This window comes from Cajanus cajan, chromosome 9 (genome assembly GCF_000230855.2).
Source record: "Cajanus cajan strain Asha chromosome 9, NIPB_CcT2T_4, whole genome shotgun sequence".
Taxonomy (NCBI): Eukaryota; Viridiplantae; Streptophyta; class Magnoliopsida; order Fabales; family Fabaceae; genus Cajanus; species Cajanus cajan.
In genome coordinates this window covers 47,913,041-47,939,533 of record NC_138525.1, presented here as the reverse complement: position 1 = coordinate 47,939,533, position 26,493 = coordinate 47,913,041, and the positions used below count along the sequence as shown (strand labels likewise).

Here is a 26,493-nt window from a genome sequence, read left to right as displayed (position 1 = left end):
AATATTGATAAGAGAATATGACGGTAATTATTATTATTGTTGTTGTTGTCTAAATAAATTAAAAGATCATGTAAATATCTAACACATTTGTATAAAGAAATAACTTAATCAAATAAAATCAATTAAACTAATTTTATTAAAACAAGAAACAAATATCATCATCTAATATTAAGGAAATACCATATACAAATAATCTCCTATTTTATAAATATAATTAATACTAATATTAATAAGAGAATATTACAGTAATTATTATTATTATTATTATTATTATTATAATAACTATTAAACATATTAAAGTTATGTGACAATTAAATATATAACTTTATGTAAGGATTTAATTTATATATATATTTTATACGTATACTTACTTCTTATATATACATATATAATATTATTATAATTACAATTATAAAATATATCATTTTAGTAAAATATCATCTGATTACTCTTTTTTTTTTTTTAAAGTTAATTAATTGTTTGTTGGATGGGCTTTGCCCATATGCTGGCCCAAAATGGAAGGAAAAAAAAGGGGATCAGATGGCACTTGGCCATTTCATGGAAACCCTAAAAATAGAAAAGGGTGAGAGGAGTGGGGGAGGCTCTGCTAGGGTTTTTGCCCGCAGCCTCCCTCCACGGACGTCGACGGCGCGACGAACACTGCCATGGCATCGTCATGGCTAAGGTGGACGGCCGGCTATGCAGAGGGAAGGAGGAGATAGCTAAAAAGGAAAACGAAGAAAGGGAGAGGGTGGTGGCCGCCACCGGAAATCGTTTTCGACGGTGGTGTGCGGTTTGTCTCGGTCGGGCATAGTAAAGGTCCGCGGAAAAGGTTAAAGGCTGACGATGCCGCCACCGGAAATCGCCTCCGACGGCAGCGCGCAGCAGTGCACGGTGACATTTGCGGTGGCCAGAAATCGCCTCCGGCAGCGGTGCATAATGGTGTTCACGGGAAGCACCGTTTTTCTGGTACTGTTCATCAACCCTTTTTATTTTATTTTCATCTATTTTTCTATCTGGATTTTTTTACTTGTTAAATGCTTTACTGAGGTTTGAGAATGAGGGTTTCGATTTCATGGTAAAAGGTTCACTAAAAATAAAATTGTCTTACTGATTAGAAATTGTTTTGCATCCTATATAATAACAACATCATACTAAATAAAAATCGGAAAGGGTAATTGATACCTCCACTACTTTGGCCTCTTATTTTGCCTTCTGCTTGAGTTGTTTCTATTTGAAATTTTTGTTATCCTTGATTCTTCTCTATTTCAAAATTTTTCCTGTCCCCCCTTTGTTCGTGTTTTGTTCTATTATATATAGACTCACTATTGTTTTTAATTGTTCTTTGGCCGTTGGTCCAAGCTCATGCTTTGGGAAGGATATATGGCAGGAGCATGCTCTTGGGGACATGTTGGTGGCTAGGGCAGAGGAGCTCAGCAAGCTTGTTGGAGGAGAAATAACCATACAGAAGTGTAGGATGGTAGAGATCTTGGGTGCAGAGGAAAAGATTGTTTTGTTATTTTCTTGTATTTTTCTGATTTTCTTTTATATTTTTTTATTTATTATTTATGCTCATTATGTGTATTTTTTGAGTTTAAATCTAGTTTGTAAATTATTTGTGTAACGTAGTTGGTAGATTAGAACAGGGCGTTCCAAAATTGGAACGGGGCGTTCCAAAATTGGAACGAGCCGTTCCAATTTACTAAAAGAAGGGTGATTTAGTAGCCTAGAACGGGCCGTTCCAGACTACTAAATAAGCTTGTAAATCCTAGACTGGAATAGGCTGTTCCAAACGTGGTTGTTGTGAGTTAAATTTAACTCTAGAATGGGTCGTTCTAGTTTAGGAACGGGTCGTTCTGGTTTCAGAACGGGCCGTTCTAATGTGAATTTTTCACATGATGAAGGAGTCCAGAACGGGCCGTTCCGGATTCGAAACGGGCCGTTCTGGCCACTCCTGGACTTCTATAAATAGGACCTATGTGCAGATGAGGAGGAGAGGTTTTAGAGAGAGGTTCTAGAAAAAAGGACCCTGGGTCGGTGAGCTCGTTTCTCACTCAACTTTCTCTGTATAACTCTTCTTTTCCTCTAGGTCACTAATTCTTCTGTCTTCCCTTGAATTTCATACTAGAAAGCTTACTTTTGGGAGGATTGAAGTTCAAGAGTCGAGCTCAGATATTTCTTCTTTTTCTTCTTCTTCCTCTCAGATTCTTGGCTTTTAGAGCCAATCTTCAGGTTAGGGAATCTTCATGCAATGGTTGAGTTGTTTGGTGTGGATTGAGTTAAAAAGTTGGGTTTTGTTGTTTGAAAGAAAAAGAGATGATTGATTTAAATTAGTGGTTGCATGTAGTTGTTCTTGTGTTTTAGAAGTTGTTTATGACGTGATTAAGTTGCTAAGTTGCCTGATGAAGATGAGTTAGGTAATTGTTGACTTAAGTTGTTTATATGTTGTGTGTTGATAAAATGTGATATGTTGTAAAAGTTGCTATATGCTGTGTATTTGGTGAAACTAAGTTATTTTTATGTTGTTTATTGTTGAATTATTAATAAGTTGAGATGTATAAGTTGAAGTAGTTCATTGTTGTAAAGTTGATATTATGTTGACTATAGTTGCTCTAGTTGTTTAATTAAGTAGCATAAAGATGCCTATTGTTGTAAAGTTGAAAGTTGCCTTAAAGTTGTTGAAGTTGAGACAGATGACTATAGTTCTAAAGTTGTTATGATGGCTGTAGTTGTGAAGTTGTTATGATGCCTATAGTTGTGAAGTTGTTATGATACTTAGTTGTAAAGTTGTAAAAAGTTGCTTATTGTTGTAAAGTTGTAAAGCTGCTTATTGTTGTGAAGTTGAAAAGTTGGGGACATATGGTGAAGATATATGTCCTATGTTGAGATACATAGTACTAAGGAGATAATTAAATTGAAAGTTGTTTTAAAGTTGAATCCCTTAGTACTGTGTGGGTGACATGGAAGTAGTCGAACCATGTCATGGTTGAATGACCAATTTGAGTAAGGTATCTAGCTAGAGATGTAGTCTTTGACTAGGTACTGGAGGGTGAATGGTACATGAAGGATAGTGGGTGGGCTAACTCCATATGTGGATTGGTGATGCTAGCCAAGGCCGTGGTAGGCTTATACCCAAACCCTTATGTCCTGACAGTAGTACTGGACCTCCAAGTCTAAGTGGCATACTTGAGAAATCGCCTATTATTGTCTATACCTGGTTCTCTTCAGAGTTCCTAACGATGTTCTATACCTGACCTGGTTAAGATAGGTCAAACGTTGGATCCGGTAGGGTTTATGCCACCTAGACTGCTCAACCTCAGTTGTTGGAGCTCTCCTAGTTGTATATGCTTGACGACGCATTAGTTGATGTTGCATGGGTTGTTGCATTCAAGTTGTATATAATGTTGTATGAATGAGTTGATAGTTGAGCTATGTGATTGTGTTGTGATGAGTTGTTGATCACTAGGACTAGAAGAGAAGTTTTTAAAGTTGCTCATCCCATTGTGCGGATTGAGATAGTTGTGGTGCTCTGAGAGCCTAATTTGTTTGAAAACCCTCCTTGGAAAGTCCCTTGGAGTGGATGATGTGTTGTTCTCCTCTAGAACTTGGTTGGTCCCGTGTGGGCAAGGTCGAGGCACACGTGTATGAAGCGACCACAGTATAGGGGTCAGGCCGAGCTATACCGATTTACAAGCGGCCAATTTGAATAAAGTGGGATGTGTTGAAAATGTTGTTGCTAGTAGTTGATATTGTATATCTATTGTTGTAGATGTTGTGTTGTTTTAAGTTGTAAGTTGAAAGTAGAATTCTATTGCTGTTTATTATATGTTGATGCTATTTTTTTATGTTTGTTGTGAGCTTACCTTAGCGTGTTTTCTCTATGTGGTTGAGACTATGATGACCATACCTTGATATGCGAGCAAATCAGGAGTAGGTGCTCTGCTGGACTGAGTGAGCTTCTTTTTGGTTGGGACTCAGGAGGAGGGCTGACGTTGTATTTAGTTGATTGGTAGCTTTTGACTACCTAGTTGTTGTATAGGATATTATTTCCCTACTTTCAGTTATATATAGTATAAGATTGTTTTAGTTGTGTATCCTCAATATATATATAATTGTTTAGTAGTGAGATTTTATTTTATACTTGTATTTGGACGCTATAGACAGTGTGAGACCTGGTGGGTCGTTACAATTTGTTCTTGAATCATTAATTTGAAAATTTTGGGAAATAAATTAGTAGAAAAATTAGTGGGATAAAAAATTGGTGTTTACAAATATTAAGATTATTTTTTATTTTTAACGTTCATCAAAATATTATACAAGTATTTATTTATTTTAATTGCTAATTAATTGCCAATTTTTAACAAAAATGATTTAAGCTTTTCAAATACAAGTTCATTAAATATTTTCCAAATTAATTTTTTTAAATTTTAATTATTTAAATAAATAGACAAAGTGTGAAATGGCCTGCCTATAGCCCAAATAAAGTTAGATTCGCGGTCGATAACTAGTTAGCCTAATATATTTGACCCATTGCCTGCAAGCTTATAGCGACTTAAGTGGATCGATTTGACCCAAATTATATCACAATAATCAAAGGACTTTAGATACTTTTAAGGATTATTATCAACTAACTAGAGGATGAATTGAAAACTAAGATCTGTCCTTTGAAGAAAATCAAGACGAAACTTTAATTATGAAATCAAGACCTGTTTTACACGTTAACCACACTTGCTTATATCTGCCTTATTAATGATGTATTGGTTTTAATGAAGTGATCATAGCAATAACTTTGATTATTGAGTTGAATTAAAATTTTTAAAAAAAAATTGGTGCATATTGACCTTGCTTATGTGTTTTGAGTTTTGACCGTATATAACTTAGACTTTTAATATTTGAATTTTATGTGCTAAAGCTAAGAAAAAGATCTTCAAATTAAGTGCTAAAATGCCAATTCGGATGACTTTGGAACTTGAATTGAACTTTGAATTTGGATTAGAACTGGCATCATGCATGAGAGATATGAATACATTTACTAATTAGGACACACACACGCTTTGGATCCAAGAAATTCTCTTTCTTTTTTTCTCTCTTTATGTATATCTACATTTTTTTCTTTTACATTTTTCTTAAAGCTTCTCCGATCGTGATGATCATGAAAGACTAAAGACATTATCAATCTAAGGTATTCAAGGAGTGTGGTTTGGATTTTGAGTTTATATGCCTAATGGTTGTTTTGCATGATTTTTATCCTATCCTCTTTCTTTAGTTTTGCATGAATTTTGCATCAAATCACTAAAAAACCAGTGTGATTTATGGCCGTTAATTAATTTTGCATAATTGATTTGACCTAATTTCAACTGGATTTACATTTCGTTCTCATAATTGAAGTGGTTAAGGTAAGATATTGATTAATCCAAAATCAACAAAGGTTAGGTTAATCAATCAATGATCTATGTTAAATTAATATATATCATTCGAAACCAATCTGGTTAACACTTATACCATATTATTAACATACAAATTCAGCCTAACCAAATAATAGAAATGAAACTAAAGAAACCTCATTAATTAGCTATTGAAATACCACCAACAAAATTAACTGTGAGAGTTCTCGATCTTCTACAAATATCTCAAAAGAAACGGGAGCAATATTATTAAAAAAAATAAGCCTCGAAAATAACATTGCACAATATTTAAAAAAAGGACAATAAAAAACCCAGTGCAAACTGGCTGAACAAGTTTTGTTTTTAAATCGATGTTCCTCGATCCAGACGTGTCCGAATGTTTTCTTGTCGATTCTTTACTGATCCAACTTTACGATCATGAGTTGAATGGATCAAACTCCTGAATGGCTTTCTCTCCAAATCGGATCTAATTTTCTAATAATTAATTGGTCACATAATCTATTCAGGGTAGCTAGCTAGGTGAATTGTTGGGGCACATTAAAGTGACCAAAAAGCAGCTAGCGTACAACGTGAACATGTATTATGTAGATTCAATTGAAATGTGTGAAGCAAGAACCTAAACCCTGGAGGTAGCGTGTGAACGTTATTCTGGGGTTTGAAAGAGAAGGAGAGAACGTACAGCGAAAAAGAAGGAAAAGATTCTTGTATCGAACTGGACACAAATATGACAATGATGGTCCTCTTGAGCGTCTCACTAAGCTTGTACTTTGAAGTATATAAAGGGAAAGTGGATTCACAGTGAGTGTGGTGGAAACTCGCATTGGGATCGCCAATCTTCATATGACTTTGTCTTTCCCTAACGTAACAAAGCAAATTAAAGAGGGCCAATTGGGGTGTGGACCACAACAAGGTAGCCATAGCGATAGCGTTAGAGACCCCACTGTTTATCTTCCACACAGCTTTTCTTCCTCTTTTTGTTGCACACTCTTGACCACATGCTTACTTACAACTAGCTACCACCCTAAAATATACATAACACCATTTTATCTAACACTTTCCCCCTTCCCTTCATTGCTTTATCAGTTTAATCCATTCATTTAATTTCCCCCTATTATTTCTTTTTATGATCGTGTTATGTGTGTCAAATAAAACAACCACTACATTTTCCTTAAAAGAACAACCTGATTAAGTATTCTTATGGTGGATATATATGAGATCGGAATTCAGTTCATGCCGACATGAAGATGGATTTTCAGCATTCATTGTATAAAGTATAATTTTTGGTCCTGTCAGTTTTGTTGCCAAATAAACTATTATATGTCTACCAAAAAACTAACGAATATATCATATAGGATAATCAAAACTTATTAATACAAGTGATTCAACTGTTTTAACTTAAAAATTAAAGTTCTATTCACAACTCGTATATGAAGTTAATTATAACTGAAAATGTATTATGTTATTTTTATATAGGAGTACTGTAAGTGAGTAATAATCCGTCCATGAACTTGATCAATTTAAATTATAATTAAATTACATTTTTTATAAGTTGAGTTAAGTTGGATAATTTTTTTGTTAATGGATTATAATTGGATTGGATAATAAATTAAAAAAAAATTGTTATTCAATCAATCCGAACAAATCTAACTTATAATAAATTATCAAATTTAATTAAAAATACTACATGCAATAATAAAACACATAATACACTTTAAATGAACTTATATATTGAGTTTTGTTTTGAGTTAATGTACATAAAAGAAAGGATTACAATTGATGAAGACTTGAAACAAAAAGAATAATTTAGTTATACTTATTATGTAAATCAAAATTTGTTATCTTAGAGACATAATATTTGCTTGTTTAAAATATTTATAATTTATGATTTATAATTATTATAATGTTGTTTGTACTTTGAGTTAAGTATATCTTTCTGTTTTTCTTTTTTATTTGTTTCAATTTTTTAAAATATACTTATTTTTTAATTCTTCAATTACATGACTTGATTTAATCTAGCCCAATTATAATTGGATTGGGTTAGATTGTTTTAAAAATAGTTTACAAACCCAATTCGTTTTAACTTGATTAAATTTAATTAAGTATAAGAATTATCCAAACCCAACACAATCTAAATTTTTTACATCTCTACACATGTAATATGTCAACATAATGAAAGAGAGATTTACTATATATATATATATATATATATATATATATAATATGTAAGAATTGTGTGTAAATATAATATTTAGATAGAATTTCTTGAGTGAGGATAAGAATAAGGTTTAATATATCATTTGCTCTTTGAATTTTTTAAAAGAAAATTAATTATATTTTTAAATTAAAAGTAATTATATAATTAAGTTCTTCATTTTTTTCATATTTTATAATTTAGTTTCTAAAATTAGTAGTCAATTACAATATGTAAAATTTGATAGAAAAATTCTTTATAGCCTCGTACATCATTGATTTAGAGAATGGTAACCCACAGTTTGTAATTGTGTGTTATCTCCTATTTTGTTCCCACTATAAACTTGTTAACTAGTTTTATATCTATGCGGATATAAAAAAAATTGGTTTCATGTTCCTACAAAATACAGATCTAGCGATTTTTATTTTTAGTCCCGTAAATATAATATTCTTTGCCTTTTCTTTAAATTTTCAAAATATAGCGGTTTTTTTTATGGTGAATAGCGGTTTTTTTGTCTATGATGTGCATGGACTTGTGCATCTTATGTAAAATGATCCTACTGTTATGACAGAGACTAAAACAAACAATGATAAGTATTATATGGATTAAAAAACATTTTTGAATATAAAAATTTAAAACAAAATATGCTATATTTACATAATTAAAAATAATCATATTTAAACCTTGATATTCCTCTCATCATTGCACTATGTTTCACCACCTCACCCAAAGTACAGAATCTCTAACAGACGAAGATTATAGCTAATTATGTCCCTAATCCCAACCAATTTTGATCACATGTGCTTCACAATTTTTAAAGCTTGTACATATGCTTATACAGCATTCTTTTTGGATAAATCATATATAAACTAGTGCACTTTAAATTACATGTGCAGTTCCCTAGCCACCCACATTTGTTGAATAAATTACATGCACCACATCTAATAAATAATAAAAAATAACAATTATATTAGTTTATGATATGGTCATGTTAATACGACTCTGACTATATAATAAAGCGATTATTTTCAATTAAGTGGGTCTCCCACCATTCCTCCATTTCGATGACAACCTCATGCTTATGCATGCCCATCACGTAGTGAGATTTAAATATTATATCGTATTCTTCATGTTAGTAGGTCATTGTGTCTACTAACAGTGAAACCAACCAACAGGATCATTCTCATGGTCGCACGCCACTAACTACACAATTTCTGACTACAAATATTTGCCACACAAGGTCCATGCACATCATAGACAACAGGATCATTTTACATAAGATACATAATTAATAGTACTATTGACTAAGATGATTTTTGCTTGGATATGAAATTATAACTTTAAAATTAATAACGTGAATATGATTATATTAATATCTTGAGAGTAGTGGGGATGACCACAATTAATATGGATCAGATATATGTTACGAAATGAATATTTATGGGGACGCACATTTCCGAATTCGTGACAAAAAAGTCAAACTAATATAACAGTGATGTGAAACTATTGTCAATCAAATTTAATTCGTTCAACAATAGCCAATAGTGTTGACTTCAAAAAATTTGGAATTAATTTCTGTTAAGAGATCTTTTTCATGAGTTATGAGTAGGACTAGGTTATACATATCAGTAAGTCATGATTAAAATTCATGGATTAATTCAGTAATGTATATGGGCTGAGTTAGAAATTATATTATATTAAATACTATAATTATGTAACCATAATATTTATTTACTTTTTGTGACACCGTAATATTTTATTTATTAAAAGTTAAAAAATTATTTTAAAAACTAGGTGAAAATAAAAAGGTATATTTTTCTTTGAAATCCATACTTTTGATTTTCTTTTATAGGATTAAAAGTATAAACAGTTATTAGATTCAATGCTTGTTTTTCAAAAAAGAATTGCATATATATGCACATGTTATGAGTCACTCGTTTTGTAAAGTAAATATAATCTGATTTTTATTTTATATATATTAAACACCCAAACACACTTTATAACTGTAACATGATTTCTTTTAGATTAAACTATATTAACTTAATCTTCAAAGATAAATTTAATTTTAATTTATAAAAATGGTCTTTTTTATGTATAATTACGTTGTATAATGAATAGTTTGGTATTTTTGAATGATTCACTCAACTTTGCAAATATTAAAATAAGAAAAAACAGATTGGTGTTATAGAATTTTTTAAAATACTAAATACATATCAAATATATCAAATATTAAAAGCTGATTTATCGTATAAACATATGACTATATATTTCTTAAAGGTTCATTTACTTGATGTGACTCATGTGAGGTTTAATTATGAAAAATAATTAGAGATGAGAAAAATGTATTCTTTATATAATATTTTTTATTTGATAAAAGACTTTGATTTTAAAAATAATCGAAAATAATAATATTGAAATAAAAAAATGTTACTTATCTATAGTAATATTTTTCAAAAAAAAAAAGTTACAAGATAATTTATGTGACATTTTTTATTTACTTGATATGAGACTTTAATTTGAAAACAATTGAAAAGAATAATATTGAAATAAAAAATATTATATTTATAATAACATTTAAAAAAAATATTACAAAATAACCTATTTATTCAATATATAATAATATTTTAACAAATATAAGTAAAAAAAATGTTGCAAAAGAATAAAAATATAATAGTGTGGTCACTTACTATAACGAAAATAAAGATAGATCGACACTTAAATACTAATTGACATTCACAAATAGAAAATAATAAAATAATGTTAGACATATAGTAAGTGATATCATTAAAAAAAATACAAGAAATGAAATAAATATTCGTAATATATATTTGGAGGGATCTGTCAATTTGAAATGAAGTATTAAATAATTTTTAAATTTTTAAAAAATTTATAGATTTAATCTATACATCAAAAAATTTAAATTCAATGGTTGGATCGTTGAAATTTGATATAAAACATAAATTATTAAAAAGAGTAAGTTTAGGTAGACTTACTTCTAGAATAAATGGATCTCATATATATATACATATATATATATATATATATATATATATATATATATAGAGAGAGAGAGAGAGAGAGTTATAATAATAACACCAGTATAAATAACTTTATATTAAATGTGAATTTTGTAAATCTAATTGTTAGATTAAATATTCTTTATTCTTATCATATATATAAAATTTTATATTAATCTAAGATGATTTGATATTTCATTTTTATAAAATAAAATTAACGTAATATATTTATTTCAAAATATATTAAAATATGAACACATTCATTATTTTTAAATTATTATTTAATTTTAACAAAATTTAATATAAATATATAAAGTAATATGAATTTTTAATTTAACAGTTAAATTTACAAAATTTATATTTAATATAAAGTTATTGAATATTATAATATTTAGTAATATATATATATATATATGTATATATATGTATATATATTAATTTTAGCAGTATTGGGCACACTGAAATTGGTGGCATATGTTAGCCTGTGACCACACAATCTTGTCTTGTTCGACGGTGATTAATCATGTTCTTAACACCCACCATAATAATTGCCTACTTTACCCATCGCCACTGACTTGCAATTTTCTGCCAATTTACAGTCATGTACAACAAACTAGTGCCCAAAACAGACTACAAAACTAACTGCAACCTTTCCTCCTTCACTCATCGTCATCATCATTATACCTTTATTCTCAACGTTACATTAACAGCTAGCATATACTGCCCAAATTCGCTTTTTCAATATTAATAATGCCGAAGTTAATTTAATTTCCTCTTCCAAAAAGGAAACTCTTTAAGTAATTACTCTCGAATGTATTATAGCTAAATCTCGAGCACAATGTACTCAACAAAATATCTTATGGTTACCATTCTATACATAAATTAGTATCTTACCCAATGACATAAAAATAATGTCTATATGTAAGTTGTAGTTACAATACTAAAAACGAATTAGTATCTGAGTCAATGAATGAATAGATTAAAAAAAATGCAAAAATTAAGGTGATTAATTAAATTTAATTAGTAGAAAGTATGAAGTAAAATGTTGAAATTGGTGAGAGGGATAAGAAGCAGAGAAAGCAAAAGCTTTAGTCTTAGATCACTTTCTCTATTCCCATGGACGAAGATCTGCCTTTGCCTTTACCATCACATTCACACACCTCTCTCTAGGCTTTGCTTGCTTGTGATTACCATCTCGAATCTCTCGTTTTCCCTCTTCTTTTCTTTTCCTTTCCTTTCTTTTCTTCATCAAACTCTATTGTCAGTATTATCCAATCCGAATGCTGGATCGTGATCAAGAATTTACGAATCCCCACCTCTTTCTTTTGGCAAAACCAACCACCCTATTCGCTTTCACAAAACTCTTCTTTCCATCATTATTTTCTTCCCCCATTTTGCGGCACTTAAATACATGATACACACACTATACACATGTACCAACATACGTACAAGGAAAAACAAAATATTATTATTTTACATAACAGAGGATCTATGTGCTTCAGGCTTCATTTTAGATCAGTTCTGCTCCCACGCCATAAAATTAAGCATAATTAAAAAGTGGAACAGCTAAACTTACACACTTTAAATTGATTTTGTTTTATACAACAGTACTCCCAACCTCCATAATGTCTGTTACCAATTCAAAGGCTATTAATTTTGTGCACGTTAACCTTTCCCAATCCACAGCCACAATCATGTCGAGCTAAAAACCTAAAACCAATCTAGGTATTACTTTTTTACCTGAACCAAACATGGTCTTGTATTCACACACAAAAAAGTTACTACACTCTGAATAAATCCGGATATCTTTAAAGATTAGTCTCGAACTCCAACACCTCTAACTATTGACTCAGAGTTGGAAACTAATCTCTAGGATACATGAACACAAACAATAAAATAAAATAAAATCTGATTGAAGTCATTTTATTTACCATCGAAAAAACCTCAAAAATGATTTATATATTTTTTTGTTGAAGAGAGTTATTACACTATGAGGGCATTAGCAATGGCGTTGTTAGTACTAACATGAGTCGTTTCGTACACCGGAAGCTCCTCGCAATACCTTGCACTTCCAAACACAGCCAAATGATCGAGCTCGAAGAGATCCGAACTGGCGTAACTCGAAGCATCATCGTCATCGTCATCGTCGTCGTCGTCGTCGTCATCAACATCATCATCATGGACACTGAAAGACAAGTCCTTGAAAACCAAATCATTATTCCTCTTCTTGTGGGTGTAGCGTAAGAAGTCTGTAGAAGGTTGTTTTTCTTCCCCCAAGCGTTTGTGCCCACAGGGTCGACTATCCTCGCCCACGATCACACTCACGGGGTAAAAACGCACCGTTCGCTTCACGCCGTCGCGCAGCGCCTCCCTTTCGGAAGTTAGGGTCTTGCTCAGGCAAGACCGCGACGAGGAATCACACGTGCCGGAATAGTAAGAAGAGGCGGAGGCAGAAGAAGAAGAAGAAGCGCCGACTTCGGCGCGGCACGTGCGGGGGGTGGTTTTTTTGGCGTTGGCGAAGAGCGAGTTGAGGAAGCTCGTGACTCTGCCACCTGGAGAAATGGGTTGTTTCACTTTCTTGAGGTTGTTGTAAATCTTCAACGCTCTGGATTTTGACTTTATCATGAGCGCTTCCTCGTTGTGTCGCTGTTGTTGTTGTTGTTGTTCTTCGGAAGTGTGGGAGTTCCGACAGAAAGCGTCGAACACGCGCATTCCGTGTTTGTCGGACCTGAAGGATGTGGAGGCGGAGGCGGAGACGGGCCTGGGCTTGGGCCTGGGCCTGGGCCTGGGCCTGGGGGCGAAACACGAGGCGCGTGAGAGGGACTCGGTGTCGGAGGAGAATCCGAAGCTGGAATCCGAGGAGATGGAGGTGGAGCTGAAGAAGAGAGCGTCTTGGTCGAGGATGTCCACGTCAGCAGGGCGCGATTTCCTGTCGGATTTTGCGGTGAAAGATTTAGTGTCGGTTGGAGTGGATTTGGAGTTGGCTGGGGTGTGTCGTCTGATTGTTGTGTGTGTGTAGAAGTTAGTTTCGGCGGTTTTTGTGTCGATGGAACGGTAAATTTGGTCGAGGAGGGTGGAAGAGAAGGAAGGGGTAAGTAACATGTTGTGGTGGTCCCTTTGTTTGTTTTGTGAATTGTGCATGTTTGGGAATGGAAATAGAAAAGAGGATTGAAGATTGAGAAATGGAATTGGAATTGGAATGAGAGAGGGGAAGAGGGGTTTATAAAGGTAGTTGAGTGGAGAGTGAGTGAGAGTCGCGAAAGCCAATGACAGTGTGGCATGCCATGGGGTGACGTGGCAACCAACTTGACTGGCTGATTCCATCATTACTCTCGCTTTTCCTTTGATCGCTCCATAAATTAGATTTGGTAGCCGTTGATCGAGTTCTCAAAATCTGGTTTCTGGTGTGCTAAGCTGCGGCTAGGTTGCTCTCTATGTTTGACACCTATATTTTATAACTAAATAGATGCCACCCGTATTCTCTTTATTCATTTTATTCATTTTTTTTAATTATTAATTATTAATTAGTTTTAGCCAAATAAACACTAATAACATTTTTATCTAAAAAAAGTTATTAGCATTGTTCATGGTTGTTGCAAGTTGAAAAATATAAATACTAAAAATATTATATTTAATTACAATTTTTATCACTTATGTTTTATAATTTCGTGAATTTTATCGTTTAAATTTAAAATTGTATATTTTTTCACTCAATTTTTAACATTTTGCATATTATATTACCTATTAGTCAATTGTTTACTCGTTAATTGACCGTTGATGTACACATTAACTACTGATATAACATGTTAATTGTTGACATGATATAATATGTTGTCAAAAGTAATATAATATGTTAATAATTAATATGTCACAATAACAATAAATTTATCACATTAGTGGTCAACTAATAATAATAAACAATCAATTATTTAGGTTAAAAAATATGCAAAAAAATTTAAAGTTAGATAGCAAAGTGTATGATTTCAAATGTAAAATGACTAGATTTATGAAATTTTGAAACTTAGATGATAAAAAGTGCAATTAAATCTAAAAAAATTGGTGAGGTTGGGCACCGTTGAAAGATGACGTAGGCGCACCACCTATTTCACTCTTAGTTGGATTGAGTGATGTAATGTTGTATGGGTTAAAGGGAGAAAGGTTGTGTGAGGAATAGAGTGGAGCAACAATTCTAATATGAGTTTGGTTAAAGAAAAGGTTTGTCCTCATCAACGACGGTCCTCTCCCCCCTCCTTTCCATGTTGAAAACCTTCACTAAACCACCCTTTGCAACTTTTGTCATCACTGTTAAGATTTTTGTTACAAGTGCACCAAGTCTACTATAGTGTATTTTTAGAGTACAGGTTGTTGATTTTACAGGGGCTTAGAAGGTATTTTATAATTTTTAATGTCCTAATTAAAACTTGTGAAAGAAAAATTTCCAGATGAATATAACATATTGTTTGACATTTAAAAATTGAATAAGTAAACTAGTAATATAAAGCAAGTGTAAATTCGAAAAGAAGGCAGTAAGAGAAGTTGTAGAGATTAAATTTTACCTATCTTACTCCTTTACTCTTCTAAGATTATCTACATATGATTTTTATCAGTTAATATTTTTGAATTTTTTAAGAACATTCTAAATAATTCTTTGTCTTTACAAATTCTAAGATCCCAATTTAATAATTGGTTCATCAGTTTACCAAATCAAAGTCCTTGTATTAAGTTCCAAAATTATTTCAACTAATGACTTTAAAAAATGTTTTTAACCAAAATCTAATGTGTTAAGTTATGACTAAGTCGTGTTGTATATTTGGCATGTATATTTTATAACTACATAGATGCCAACCATATGCTCTTTATCATTCTCTTCATTAATTTTTTTAATTATTAATTAATGTTAGCCAAACAAACACTATAAATATTTTTTTCTAAAAAAAATATTAGCATTGGTCATGGGTGGTGCAAGTTGAAAAATATAAATTCTAAAAAAATAGACTTAATTTTACTTTTGGTCGTTCATGTTTTATAATTTTACGAATTTTACCATTTAAGTTTTAAAATTGTATATTTTTCCACTCAATTTCAACATTTTGCATATTTTATAACCACATTACTCAATTATTTAATGTTGTTAATTGATCGTTGATATGACACATTAATTGTTGACATAACATATTAATTGTTGACATGATATGATGTGTCAAATCAAAAGTCAACGTGATATATTAGTAGTCAAAAGTGTCACAATAATAATAAATATGTCATGTTAACTAATAACAACAAACATTCAATTAATTGAGTAAAAAAATATGCAAAAAATTTAAAATTAGGTAAAAAAAATGTATGATTTCAAATGTTAAATGACAATATTTATGAAATTTTACCATTTAAGTTTTAAAATTGTATAAATTTTCACTCAATTTCAACATTTTGCATATTTTATCACCTCGTTACTCAATTATTTAATGTTGTTAATTGATTGTTGATGCGACACATTAATTATTGACATAATACATTAATTATTGACATGATATAATGTGTCAAATCAAAAGTCAACGTGATATATTAGTAGTCAAAAGTGTCACAATAATAATAAATATGTCATGTTAACTAATAACAACAAACATTCAATTAATTGAGTGAAAAATGTGCAAAAAAAATTTAAAATTAGATTAAAAAAAAACGTATGATTTCAAATGTTAAATGACAAGATTTATAAAATTTTGAAACTTAGATGACAAAAACTGTAATTAAACATAAAAATATGGGTGAGGTTGGACATCGTTGAAAAGATGACATAGATGCACCACTTGTTTCACTGTCAGTCGGATTGAGTGGAGTAATGTTGTATGGTTGAAGGGGGAGAGGTTGTGTGGGGAATGGAGTGGGCCAAAAATTTCAATTTGAGTAGGGACACAGAGAAGGTTTGTCCATACTAGAGGTTGGTTTAACGAGAAGTAGTGTTTTGAACTTTAAATTATTATTAATTATTTTATTTATGTTATTTTTAATATTTATATATTATTTGTTCATAAAAATAGTTATTAAAAGTACATTATTTTTTAAATGACATAAATTAAAAGACTACAAATAAAGTTATCATGTAACGTTACCATAATATTATTTATATCATGCATATCATTGTCGTTATCACTATCACTATTAGAATTATTATTTTCATTGTTATCATCATCATCGTCGTTATCACCACCATTGTTATTACCATTACCATCACTGTTACGGTTAAAATTGTCAGCAACAATGTCAATAACAACAACAATATTGGTAATGGTGGCTGTAGCGAAAATGGCAATGGTCATGACAACAGTGGTAGTGACAATAGTTTTAATAATAATAATAATAATAATAATAATAATAATTGTTATAATAATAATAATAAATAAAAAAAACAATGTAATAATTATACGTGATAACTTTATTTGTAATCTTCTAATCTAAGTTATTTATTTGGATTTAACATGTGTGAGATTGAAAATTTTCATTCTCACATAAAAATGATTATAATGATATTTGAACTTTTTTCTTATAGTAGACAATATACACACACATTATTCATATATAGTTTATTTTATTATTATATATAATAATGATAATGAGGTTTGAACTTTTTTATTGATATTAATATTTTTATAATTATGTTATTAGTGTAAAGTATTTATTGATTTTGTCAATAACAAATTTTTTAGAAAAATCTTGACAAATCACTTCTAGTTAGATTGAAAAACCATTATTAAAAAATAAATGAAATAGTTAATATTTTTATTAACTTATTTATTGTCTATCAATCTCATTCTAACACGTTCTAATGAAAAGAAAATATGAACAAATAATTATTTAATTTCATTTAATGTTTAATTAATAAAATATTTCAATTTATTTACAGTAATAATATATTAACATAAGATGTGTCAAAAAGTTTTTTGAAGCATATATAAGAAAAGATGTTAAGTGGAAATTTAATGTAGAATATTGTGATATAAACTAGTTTTAGTTAATTTTAAACTCTTAATGAATAAATAATTAGTTTATTAAAAACAAAATTTTAGTTGTTTATGCGGAGATTTTTCTTCTTCTTTTGTTTGTTGTTTTCTATCATATTAGAGACACAATTGTGTATTAAATGTGAGCAGTTTTTTAGTGGAGATTTGAAGTCACCGCATTAATTTATTATTAGCAATTTTTGTAGACATATTTGTAAGCATCATTCTGGACTTTTCCATATCTAAATAGGACAAGGTAGGAGGACGTGTTTAACCATGTCGTTACAAACTGGTCTGGCCATGATGAAAAATGAATTAAACACGCCCCCATCATCTATCTCACTTATGTATAAAGCTAAAATTGGGGTCAATGGGGGCATGCAATTAGGGCTATGAAACTCGCTCCACGTAGAATTGTTTGAAACCAACAGAAAAATGTTTGGGTCACTCAGTTCTCTGGTTCCCCATCTAAGAAACCCACCCAACTGACAAATTTAGTGAAATCAATAATTGTGTGCGTGGATGACCGAAGAAGCTATTAACTAGATTAAAATCAGTAACTATTTGTGTTCATAGTTAATCATTATATGTATTTATTTATTTTTAATACACGAAACAAAATTTAGAATATTTGACTATATAAGTCATGTAAAGGTTAATTAGAAAACCAAATCTCTAAGTTAAGTAGTTATAGAGTTTATCAGAGATGGAAGGTCCGACATGATATGTTTTTAGGATTGATTTCTATAATATTAAAATATTATTTGATTAACAAAAATTATGTTCTATAATTATGAATTAATATTTGATTATCACTTTTGATATAAGGGTAAACCATGTTAATTAACCATTTTGGATGGATGTGATCGATAATAAGCCAATACATATTTATTGCCATGTCCATCATAGCAAGCAATTGTTGTCACATGATTAATTTGTTTAGGTGACTAGACTTTGTTGGTGCATCTACTAACGTAGATATGGAAAGTAAAAACCAAATGACTAAGAGAAGTGAGAATGATATATCGGACTTATATTAAGATCAAACAAACCCCACCATGGCATTAGGTCTATGCATATCAAGGATTTGCACCCACAGCATAGTCAGGGTCACATGCACCCAATATTTGGTTTCCCCTATGTTCATGAGGCTCGAGACATTAAGTATGATATGTACAACATCCATGACCCATTGTGCACCCTATTTTGGAGAAAAAGAAAAAGCTTGACACAGAAAGGTCCTTGATTTGGTCTGTGAATTGAGCCGCAAGGGGTGTGATGGCGAATTTGAATTGTAGTGAAAAATGGTCCAAAGAAGGCAAGGTGAGGCTGGCTTCCACCAACAATTGGACAATGATCTTATGTACTTTCGACATTTGATGGCAATGGATCTTCGGGAGTATTTAATATTTGGTAGGGTCAGTGTTGAAGATACATGGTAGAGTGGCCAAGCAATGGAGTCAAAGATGGTGGAAATTGATGGACTTCATTATTAAATAGAAATTTTCATTAATTGATCAATAAGCAAATTGTGTGGCAAAAGGAAAACATTGTTGTTTCTCAGCACGAGACCCACACAACCTCAATCATTTTAATTTTCAGGTTCCTGTGAAATTGCCAATAAATATCCAACAAGATGATTGGAGGTGCTCCATCCCATATCTATCTAAAGAAATTATATAGTCCTAAACTGAGTTTTTTACTCAAATAATACTATTTTAAAAAATATTTACCTAAATAGTAATTATACAAATTTATTTCCTCAATTAACACTTTTTACTGTTCACATTCCAGAATGGACTGTTCTGATTCCAGAACGGGCCATTCCAGATTAAAAAAATAATACATGAAGAATGGATCAGAACGGGCCGTTCTGGATTCAAAAAATGCACATAAAAAGTGGAACTAGAACGGGCTGTTCAGGCCTACAGATTCAGGTTTTTTTTTCGATTTTCACTTATCAAATACCAAAACTCAGAGACTATCATCAAGTGATTAAATTTATTGAATATTAACATTATAAATATAACTAAATAAATTTGTTAAAATTCATTACAACAATAAAGATCAATGGTGGCGTGACCAGTAGTGTGATAATAGGAACAATTTTTTACACGATTACGTTATTCTCTAATGTCCATCTCTGTTCTAATCCTGCTCGACTTTGGCTGACCCTTGAAAGTTCTTTTGCGTTCTAAATTTGGCCACAAAGTTGGAAGAAACGCAACATCCGAGAGAAGTTTGACCCACTGAGAAATTTACAATAAGGCTAAATGAAATGTGGTATGATGGCAGCAAGTTTCAGAAAGTTCATATCCCATGCTCGCATGACCCGCTCGGAGATTTACAATAAGGAGTGACCAAGAGTGTGACAATGCTGATTAAGTAATCAAACTCTTAGAGTTTTTTACTCCTATTGTCACACTTAAATTATGAAATTAAAAATTTTTAATGCATAAATCAAATTTGTAAATTTTTGAAAAAAATTAAAAATTATTTGATATTTTATTTCATTAATTTAAATTAATGGATAATTATAAAAGTATTTTATATCTTGATTTGAATTAACAAAATAAGGTATCAAATATTTTTCAAATTTTTAAAAATTTGCAAAGAACCAATTTTGTGGCTAATTTTGAAATCAGTCACTGAGAAATCAATTTTAAAAATGGTGACATTAATTATAAAAGTAACACTGTGTAACTTTTTAAATCAATTTTCTGTTAACTGATTTTAAAACTCCAACATCAACAGTGTTTTTTCTATTAGTGTATCATATATTTGTATTAGTACATATTTGTTAAATTATTGTGGAATTTATTTTTTTATGTTCATATTAAATTGTTATCTAAATTATTTCATTACTAGAAAAGTGTTATTTTCTTCCGAATTTTCCTACAAAAAAATATTCGCAAATTTTTTTTACAAATTTTCTTGTAATAATAATTTCACAAATTTTTTTTACGAATTTATTTGCGAAAAATAATTTACAGATATTTCTTAAAATTTTTTATGAAAAATAATCTACAATAAATTTTTGCAAATTTTGTTACAATTTTAATGATCATAGAAAAAAAATTCATGGTAAAAATTTGCAGAAAATATTGTAAGAATTTTATTTTTTTTCTTGCAGATTTTCTTACAAAAATAAATTCACAAGTAATGTTTACTAAATGGTAGAAAAATTTTGCAGATAACTTTTCCTGCGAATTTTCCTGCCAATTTTAATCTACAGGAAAAAATATTTAAATTTATAAGTTTAATATTTTAAAAAAACTTCAACTCTCACATCGATTGAAAATAAATAAATTAAAGAGTATATAAGTTAGGACAACACTTACCTTACAAGTTGATTTGTGTGGTTGAGTATTAGGCTTATAATCTACAATCTTAGAGTTTAAAAGATTATGTATCACATGTTGAAGACATGGAAACAAATGCTTCAGATGAATTATTGATAGAATTTGTAATAATATCTTTAATTTATTTCATAAAAAATATTCTTGCAGAATTTCTTGCAAAAAAATTCGTAGGAAACTTTCTTGCGAATTTTTTTTCGCAAGAAAGTTTCCTGCGAATTTTTTTTACAAGAAACTTTGCTACGAATTTTTTCACAAGAAATTTCACAGGAAACTTTCTTGCGAATTTTAAAATTCGCAAAAACATATTATCCACAAAGGTATTACCTGCAGATAGAATTTCACAAAAAAATTGTAGGAATAATGTTTGTTGCGGGTTTTAATACAAAATTTAAATGAAAAGTCGCATATAATAAGAGAAATTTTAGTATTATTTTTTATATATTTTTAAATATTTTTATTTATTAGTTTAGAATTTATATTTCAATGTCATTTTTATTATATAACTGTTGTATTGTGCTGAAAAATAAATTTTAATAAAGATTAGTGAAAGGAATATAATAGGACAAGAAATCAATATAATAAAGTGAAATATTACAAGAAAGAAAAGATGGTAGTTTTTAATTTAAAGTTACTGGTTGTAATATTGTATGAAACGGGCCGTTCAATTCTCAGTTTTGGAACGGTCCAGAACGGCCCGTTCTTAAATCAGAACAGCCCGTTCTGAAACTATAACGGTCCGTGCTGGTTTCAAAATAGTCTGTTCTGCTGCATTAGTGGTGTGTTAATTTTTTTGTATCTAGAACGGCCGTTTCAGTTGCAAAATTAACATACCAAAAGTGCAACTAGAACGTGACGTTCTGGTTTCAGAACGTGTCGTTCCTGATCCAGGTGATTTCAAAAAAATTGTCATTCACGTGACATACACGTATGCATCTACGTGGCATCCACGTGGCCAAAAGTTAACTCCGTTTAAATAATTTGAACGGAAGTCCCACATTGAAACCAATTAATTAATTTGGGACTAAATTGAAATCAATTAATTAGTTTGTGACCAAATTGAAACCAAAAATAAAAGTGGGACTAAATTGAAACAAATAATTAATATAAAGGATCAAAATAGGGTTTTAGCCAAATATTTTTAGTATTTTGAATCTATAATGAAACATAAAATTCAAGTTTGTAGCAATTGACTTATGAGATAAAATACTTACCACTTGAACTATTTTTTATTATATTTATTATAAATTTCAAAGTTTATTTAATACTTTCTAATAAAAACAAATAAAACAAAACTTAATTAGATTTTTTATTCTTTTGGTTTTCCTAATAATTTTACTTTGTGATAATGTTTTATTTAGTAAAAAATCATTTTGATTTTTAATGTATATGAAAATTTGTCGAATCAATAACAGTTAAATATTATATATAAGTGAGATTAGTCTTTGATCAATTAAATAACTATTAAGAATATATTTAAATTTAATTTATTAAGTATTTCTTATTCATTATTATTTCTTAAAACACATGGCCAAGGGTGTGGATCCCTAAATTTTTTTTACAGACTGTATCCACAAATCTTATTCATTTGATCTTGTACTTGTCAATGAGATAGGGATATAATTGTTCGAGGGTGCTCATTGTGATAGAAAGTGCTCACACGGATTTGATAATTTTGTTTCAAAAAGTGGTAAGTTAATCCTATACCAATAATATAATAAGAACCTAAAATCGTGATAGCATTGACCTTTTCTGTGTAAAAGGAAAAAAAATTATATGCAATTATTGTGATCTATATTAAACCGAGGGCATGCGCACTGCTATTTCAATTAAGAGTTTCAATTAATGGTAATCATGACCATTAATATAAAGTAAACAATATTTAATATAACGATTGAAATTTACACATTTAACGATGGAATATTTATTAAAATTTAATGAGTTAATCACTTAGTAATGTAAAGTTTTTTTATATTGATAACTAATCATATTTTTTAATAGTACCATGTCATTTGCTTATTTAATTAAATATAAATAAATAAAATAATTTAAAAGATGTGATTAGTTGTCAGTGTAAAAAACTTTACACTAGCAATTTATGGATGATTAACTCTATAATAATACTAGTGTAACTTTTACTAAGTATTATACTACTCAATAACTTTATATTAAATATGAATTTTGAAAATCCAACCGTTAGATTGAAATTTCTTTATTCTTAGATCATACATACAAAATTTTATATTAATCCAAGATGATTTGTTACTTCATTTTTATAAAACAAAATTAACGTAATATATTCATTTCAAAATTCACTAAAATATGAACATTTTAATTACCTTCAAGTTGTTTTTCAATTTTAACAAAACTTTATATAAACATATAAAGTGATATGAACTTTCAATCTAACAGTTGGATTTATAAAATTCACATATAATATAAAGTTATTGAGCGATGTAATACTTAATAAAAGTTACACTGGTGTTATTATAACACTTCTTATATATATATATATATATATATATATATATATATATATATATATATATATATTTATATGATAAGTGTATAACTAGTCTGATGAAATATAAATTTGAGACACTTATCTAGCACAATTTTTGTACATATTAATATTATTTTGACCAATATACTTAGAATCAAAGAGGAACTCTTAATTTACGTTATTATAGGGAGTGATGAGTCTTTTGATCAAATTTTGTGCTTATTTTGTAGGTTTTGAAGTCTGGAGGCAAACGGCTCAGCCCTTTAAAAGGGCTGAGCGCTTTTAAGTCAAAGAGCTCAACAAGTGCACCAAAGGAGAGGCGCTCAGCCACTCCCAAGCGCTGAGCGGTTTTGGCCCTGGAAGAATGAGTGCTCTCTACCTCCTAGGCACTCAGCGGATCTGAAGCGCCCAACCCCTTTTGCTTGCTTAATGGTGAAGAATCATCTCAGGCGCTCAGCGGATCTGAGGGGCTTAACTCTTCAGATTACTTCATGTTGAAGAATTCTCCAAATCGCTCAGCCGTTTCAAGGCGCTGAGCAGTTTCTTCTCTTTCCTGTCTACTCTGTTTTAATTCTAGCACCTATAAAAGGGCAGAGGAGAGAGAGAACAGAGATCAGAAGTTGCACGAGAGAAAGAACATAGCAGAGAAAAGGAAATAGAGCACCCTGGAGCTTGTGGAAACGCAGTTCTTCGGATGATCTTGTTCTTCTACCTTTCTTCTTGTTATTTTGTGCTTTCTTCTTCTATGGAGAGCTAAATCTCTAGGGTTGGGATTGATGTAGTCATCAAACTCCTCTGTATTTCTCTTTGATTTATATATATATATATATATATATATATATATATCTCATCTATTACTCAATGTTAGTTATTTGTATTCTGTTCTTAATGCTTTGATAAACCGATCATTTATCTTTGATCTTGGATTTGGAATTTGGTTGGAAAATGTTTTATGAATCTAGATTTGAAACAAATCACCTATTAGTTTTGAAAGTCAGGGATGGTTTCGAAATTAATAGTTGCAACAAGTTCTGATTCATAATGCAAGACATTTAACTGAATGAAGTGAGGAATCATTCATTGAGTTAAATATCTTAGAATTTCTTATGCCAAGGAGTTGGGTCTGAATGAATATAGAGAACTCAATGGCAATGAGTAATGGAATCATTTGAAAGAATCAATAGGAATGCATAGGAGGGAGATTGATGAAATCTAATCCTAACTGTTTCTCATATCTGTTTTTCTTAAATTTAACTTGATTTTCGTTACTTAGTTTAATGTACCGCTCACATCAAATATTTAACATGTGTGATCATTGAAGCTTTAATTTTACAAGTAACAATTAGTATAATAGAAATCAAAATCTACTTCACAAGTCCCTGAAGATCGACAACCTTTATACTATATTCAGAGAATTGAGTGCGCTTGCTCGGAAAACCAACAATATATATATATATATATATATATATATATATATATATATATATATATATATATATATATATATATATAAAGAAAAGTTATATTTGTTTTTTTTTCATTTTAAACCCCATGTTTTTTGTTAAACGTGTTTTGAAACATACATTGTACTAATAGAAAGTCAAGTCATCATTAGTATACCTCATAAAATTAATAAATTATCAAATTATTATTAATATAATTTTTAAAATAATATTTATAAAAAAAAACTCATATGTAATTATTATTAATTAACAGGATAAAATTATTTCATATTTTCCTTGCATAACTTTTTTTTCCTTTACCAATATGTTGCGGTGTGGTTGATACATAATCATATATATTAAGCATGTATTAGGAATTAATTCTCAGGTTTATATATGTGAAAAATTATTATAAAATATAAATATAGATCTATATATTTTGAAAAGTTATTTTAGTCTCTTGGTAGATAGATAACCTACCCAAAAAAAAATAATGTTTATATTCCTATTTATAGGCATTTTTATGTTATGTATATTAAAATAATACCATATGTACTATCCGTACTTCGCACCCGGGCTCCGAGCCCGGATTAGCAATACAAGAGGGCGGCCTCGGGCACGTGTTGCGCGACGTCAGCCCGGTATTTGGGCGAATCACACCTGATTCCGAGGATCTCGCCCCAGGTCAGATCCACCCTTCAACTATATCATATTATATCACGTTACATTATATCATGATATATCTTATCTCAAGCCCAAAGTCCAAGGCAAACCTAGATCACCTCAAGGTACGTGCATTATATATATGAGACCATTATTCAGGCAAACCCTAACTTTGGCATCGAAGTCTCTTTTGCAGGTACCTCCCCCATCTTGGAGCACCAATACATCAGACAAAGGAGGCTCACCGATCTTACTGGACGGGTCACCTCTACGACCAAATTCCCGTAAGAACATTTGGCGCCCACCGTGGGACCGATCAAGACAGCTCTTATCGGCCACCTGCATGGTTTCTACTAGAAGCCATATCAAACAAGCGACAGACGACACAAGCCACTCAATCACCATGGACAGCGACGCTGCAACCCTAAGGCGGCTGATCGACCAAGTTGAGTAGATGCGAAAACAGCACGACGCCGACCTTCAAAACATGCGCACCCAGCACGAAAACGACCTTGCAGCGATGCAGATCGCTAATGAAGCAGACCTCGCAGCGTTACGTGCCGAGAATGAGCGCATTCGCGCCCAGCTCCCTCGACACCACTCCGAACAACCTCCACACGAGAGCGACACTCATGAGGAAGAGGCACATTCGGCCTCCCAATCCCGAGCGACGACCAAGGCACCGACTTCACGGCCCGCCACGCACCGGTCTCATGCATCAACGCACAGATCAGGGTAGGGTACTAGCAGGGCCCCCACCCATGTCTCCGAGGGCCAAGAACCCTTCCGCCGTCATCCTTTTGTGGACGGCATCATGGAGACCCCACTGCCCCGCGGGTGGAAGCCCCTCCACCTCGACCGCTACGACGGCACCACAAACCCCGACGAGCACATCGACTCGTACACAACTCA

General features: G+C 30.9%; 1 protein-coding gene and 1 long non-coding RNA gene across 2 annotated transcripts; one reads left to right on the top strand and one right to left on the bottom strand.

Moving 5' to 3' along the window:
- The first annotated feature begins 308 nt into the window (after positions 1–308).
- Positions 309–4,146, top strand: LOC114914949 (uncharacterized). Its single transcript, XR_003802787.2, has 2 exons — positions 309–969; positions 1,363–4,146. It is a non-coding gene; the product is annotated as an uncharacterized LOC114914949 (long non-coding RNA).
- Positions 4,147–12,510: 8,364 nt separating this feature from the next.
- On the bottom strand, positions 12,511–13,952 carry LOC109817936 (protein BIG GRAIN 1-like B). The gene has a single exon (XM_020383289.3). The coding sequence runs from the start codon at positions 13,938–13,940 to the stop codon at positions 12,597–12,599; it is 1,344 nt and encodes a 447-aa protein (XP_020238878.3). The 5' UTR covers positions 13,941–13,952; the 3' UTR covers positions 12,511–12,596.
- Between the last annotated feature and the right edge of the window lie 12,541 nt (positions 13,953–26,493).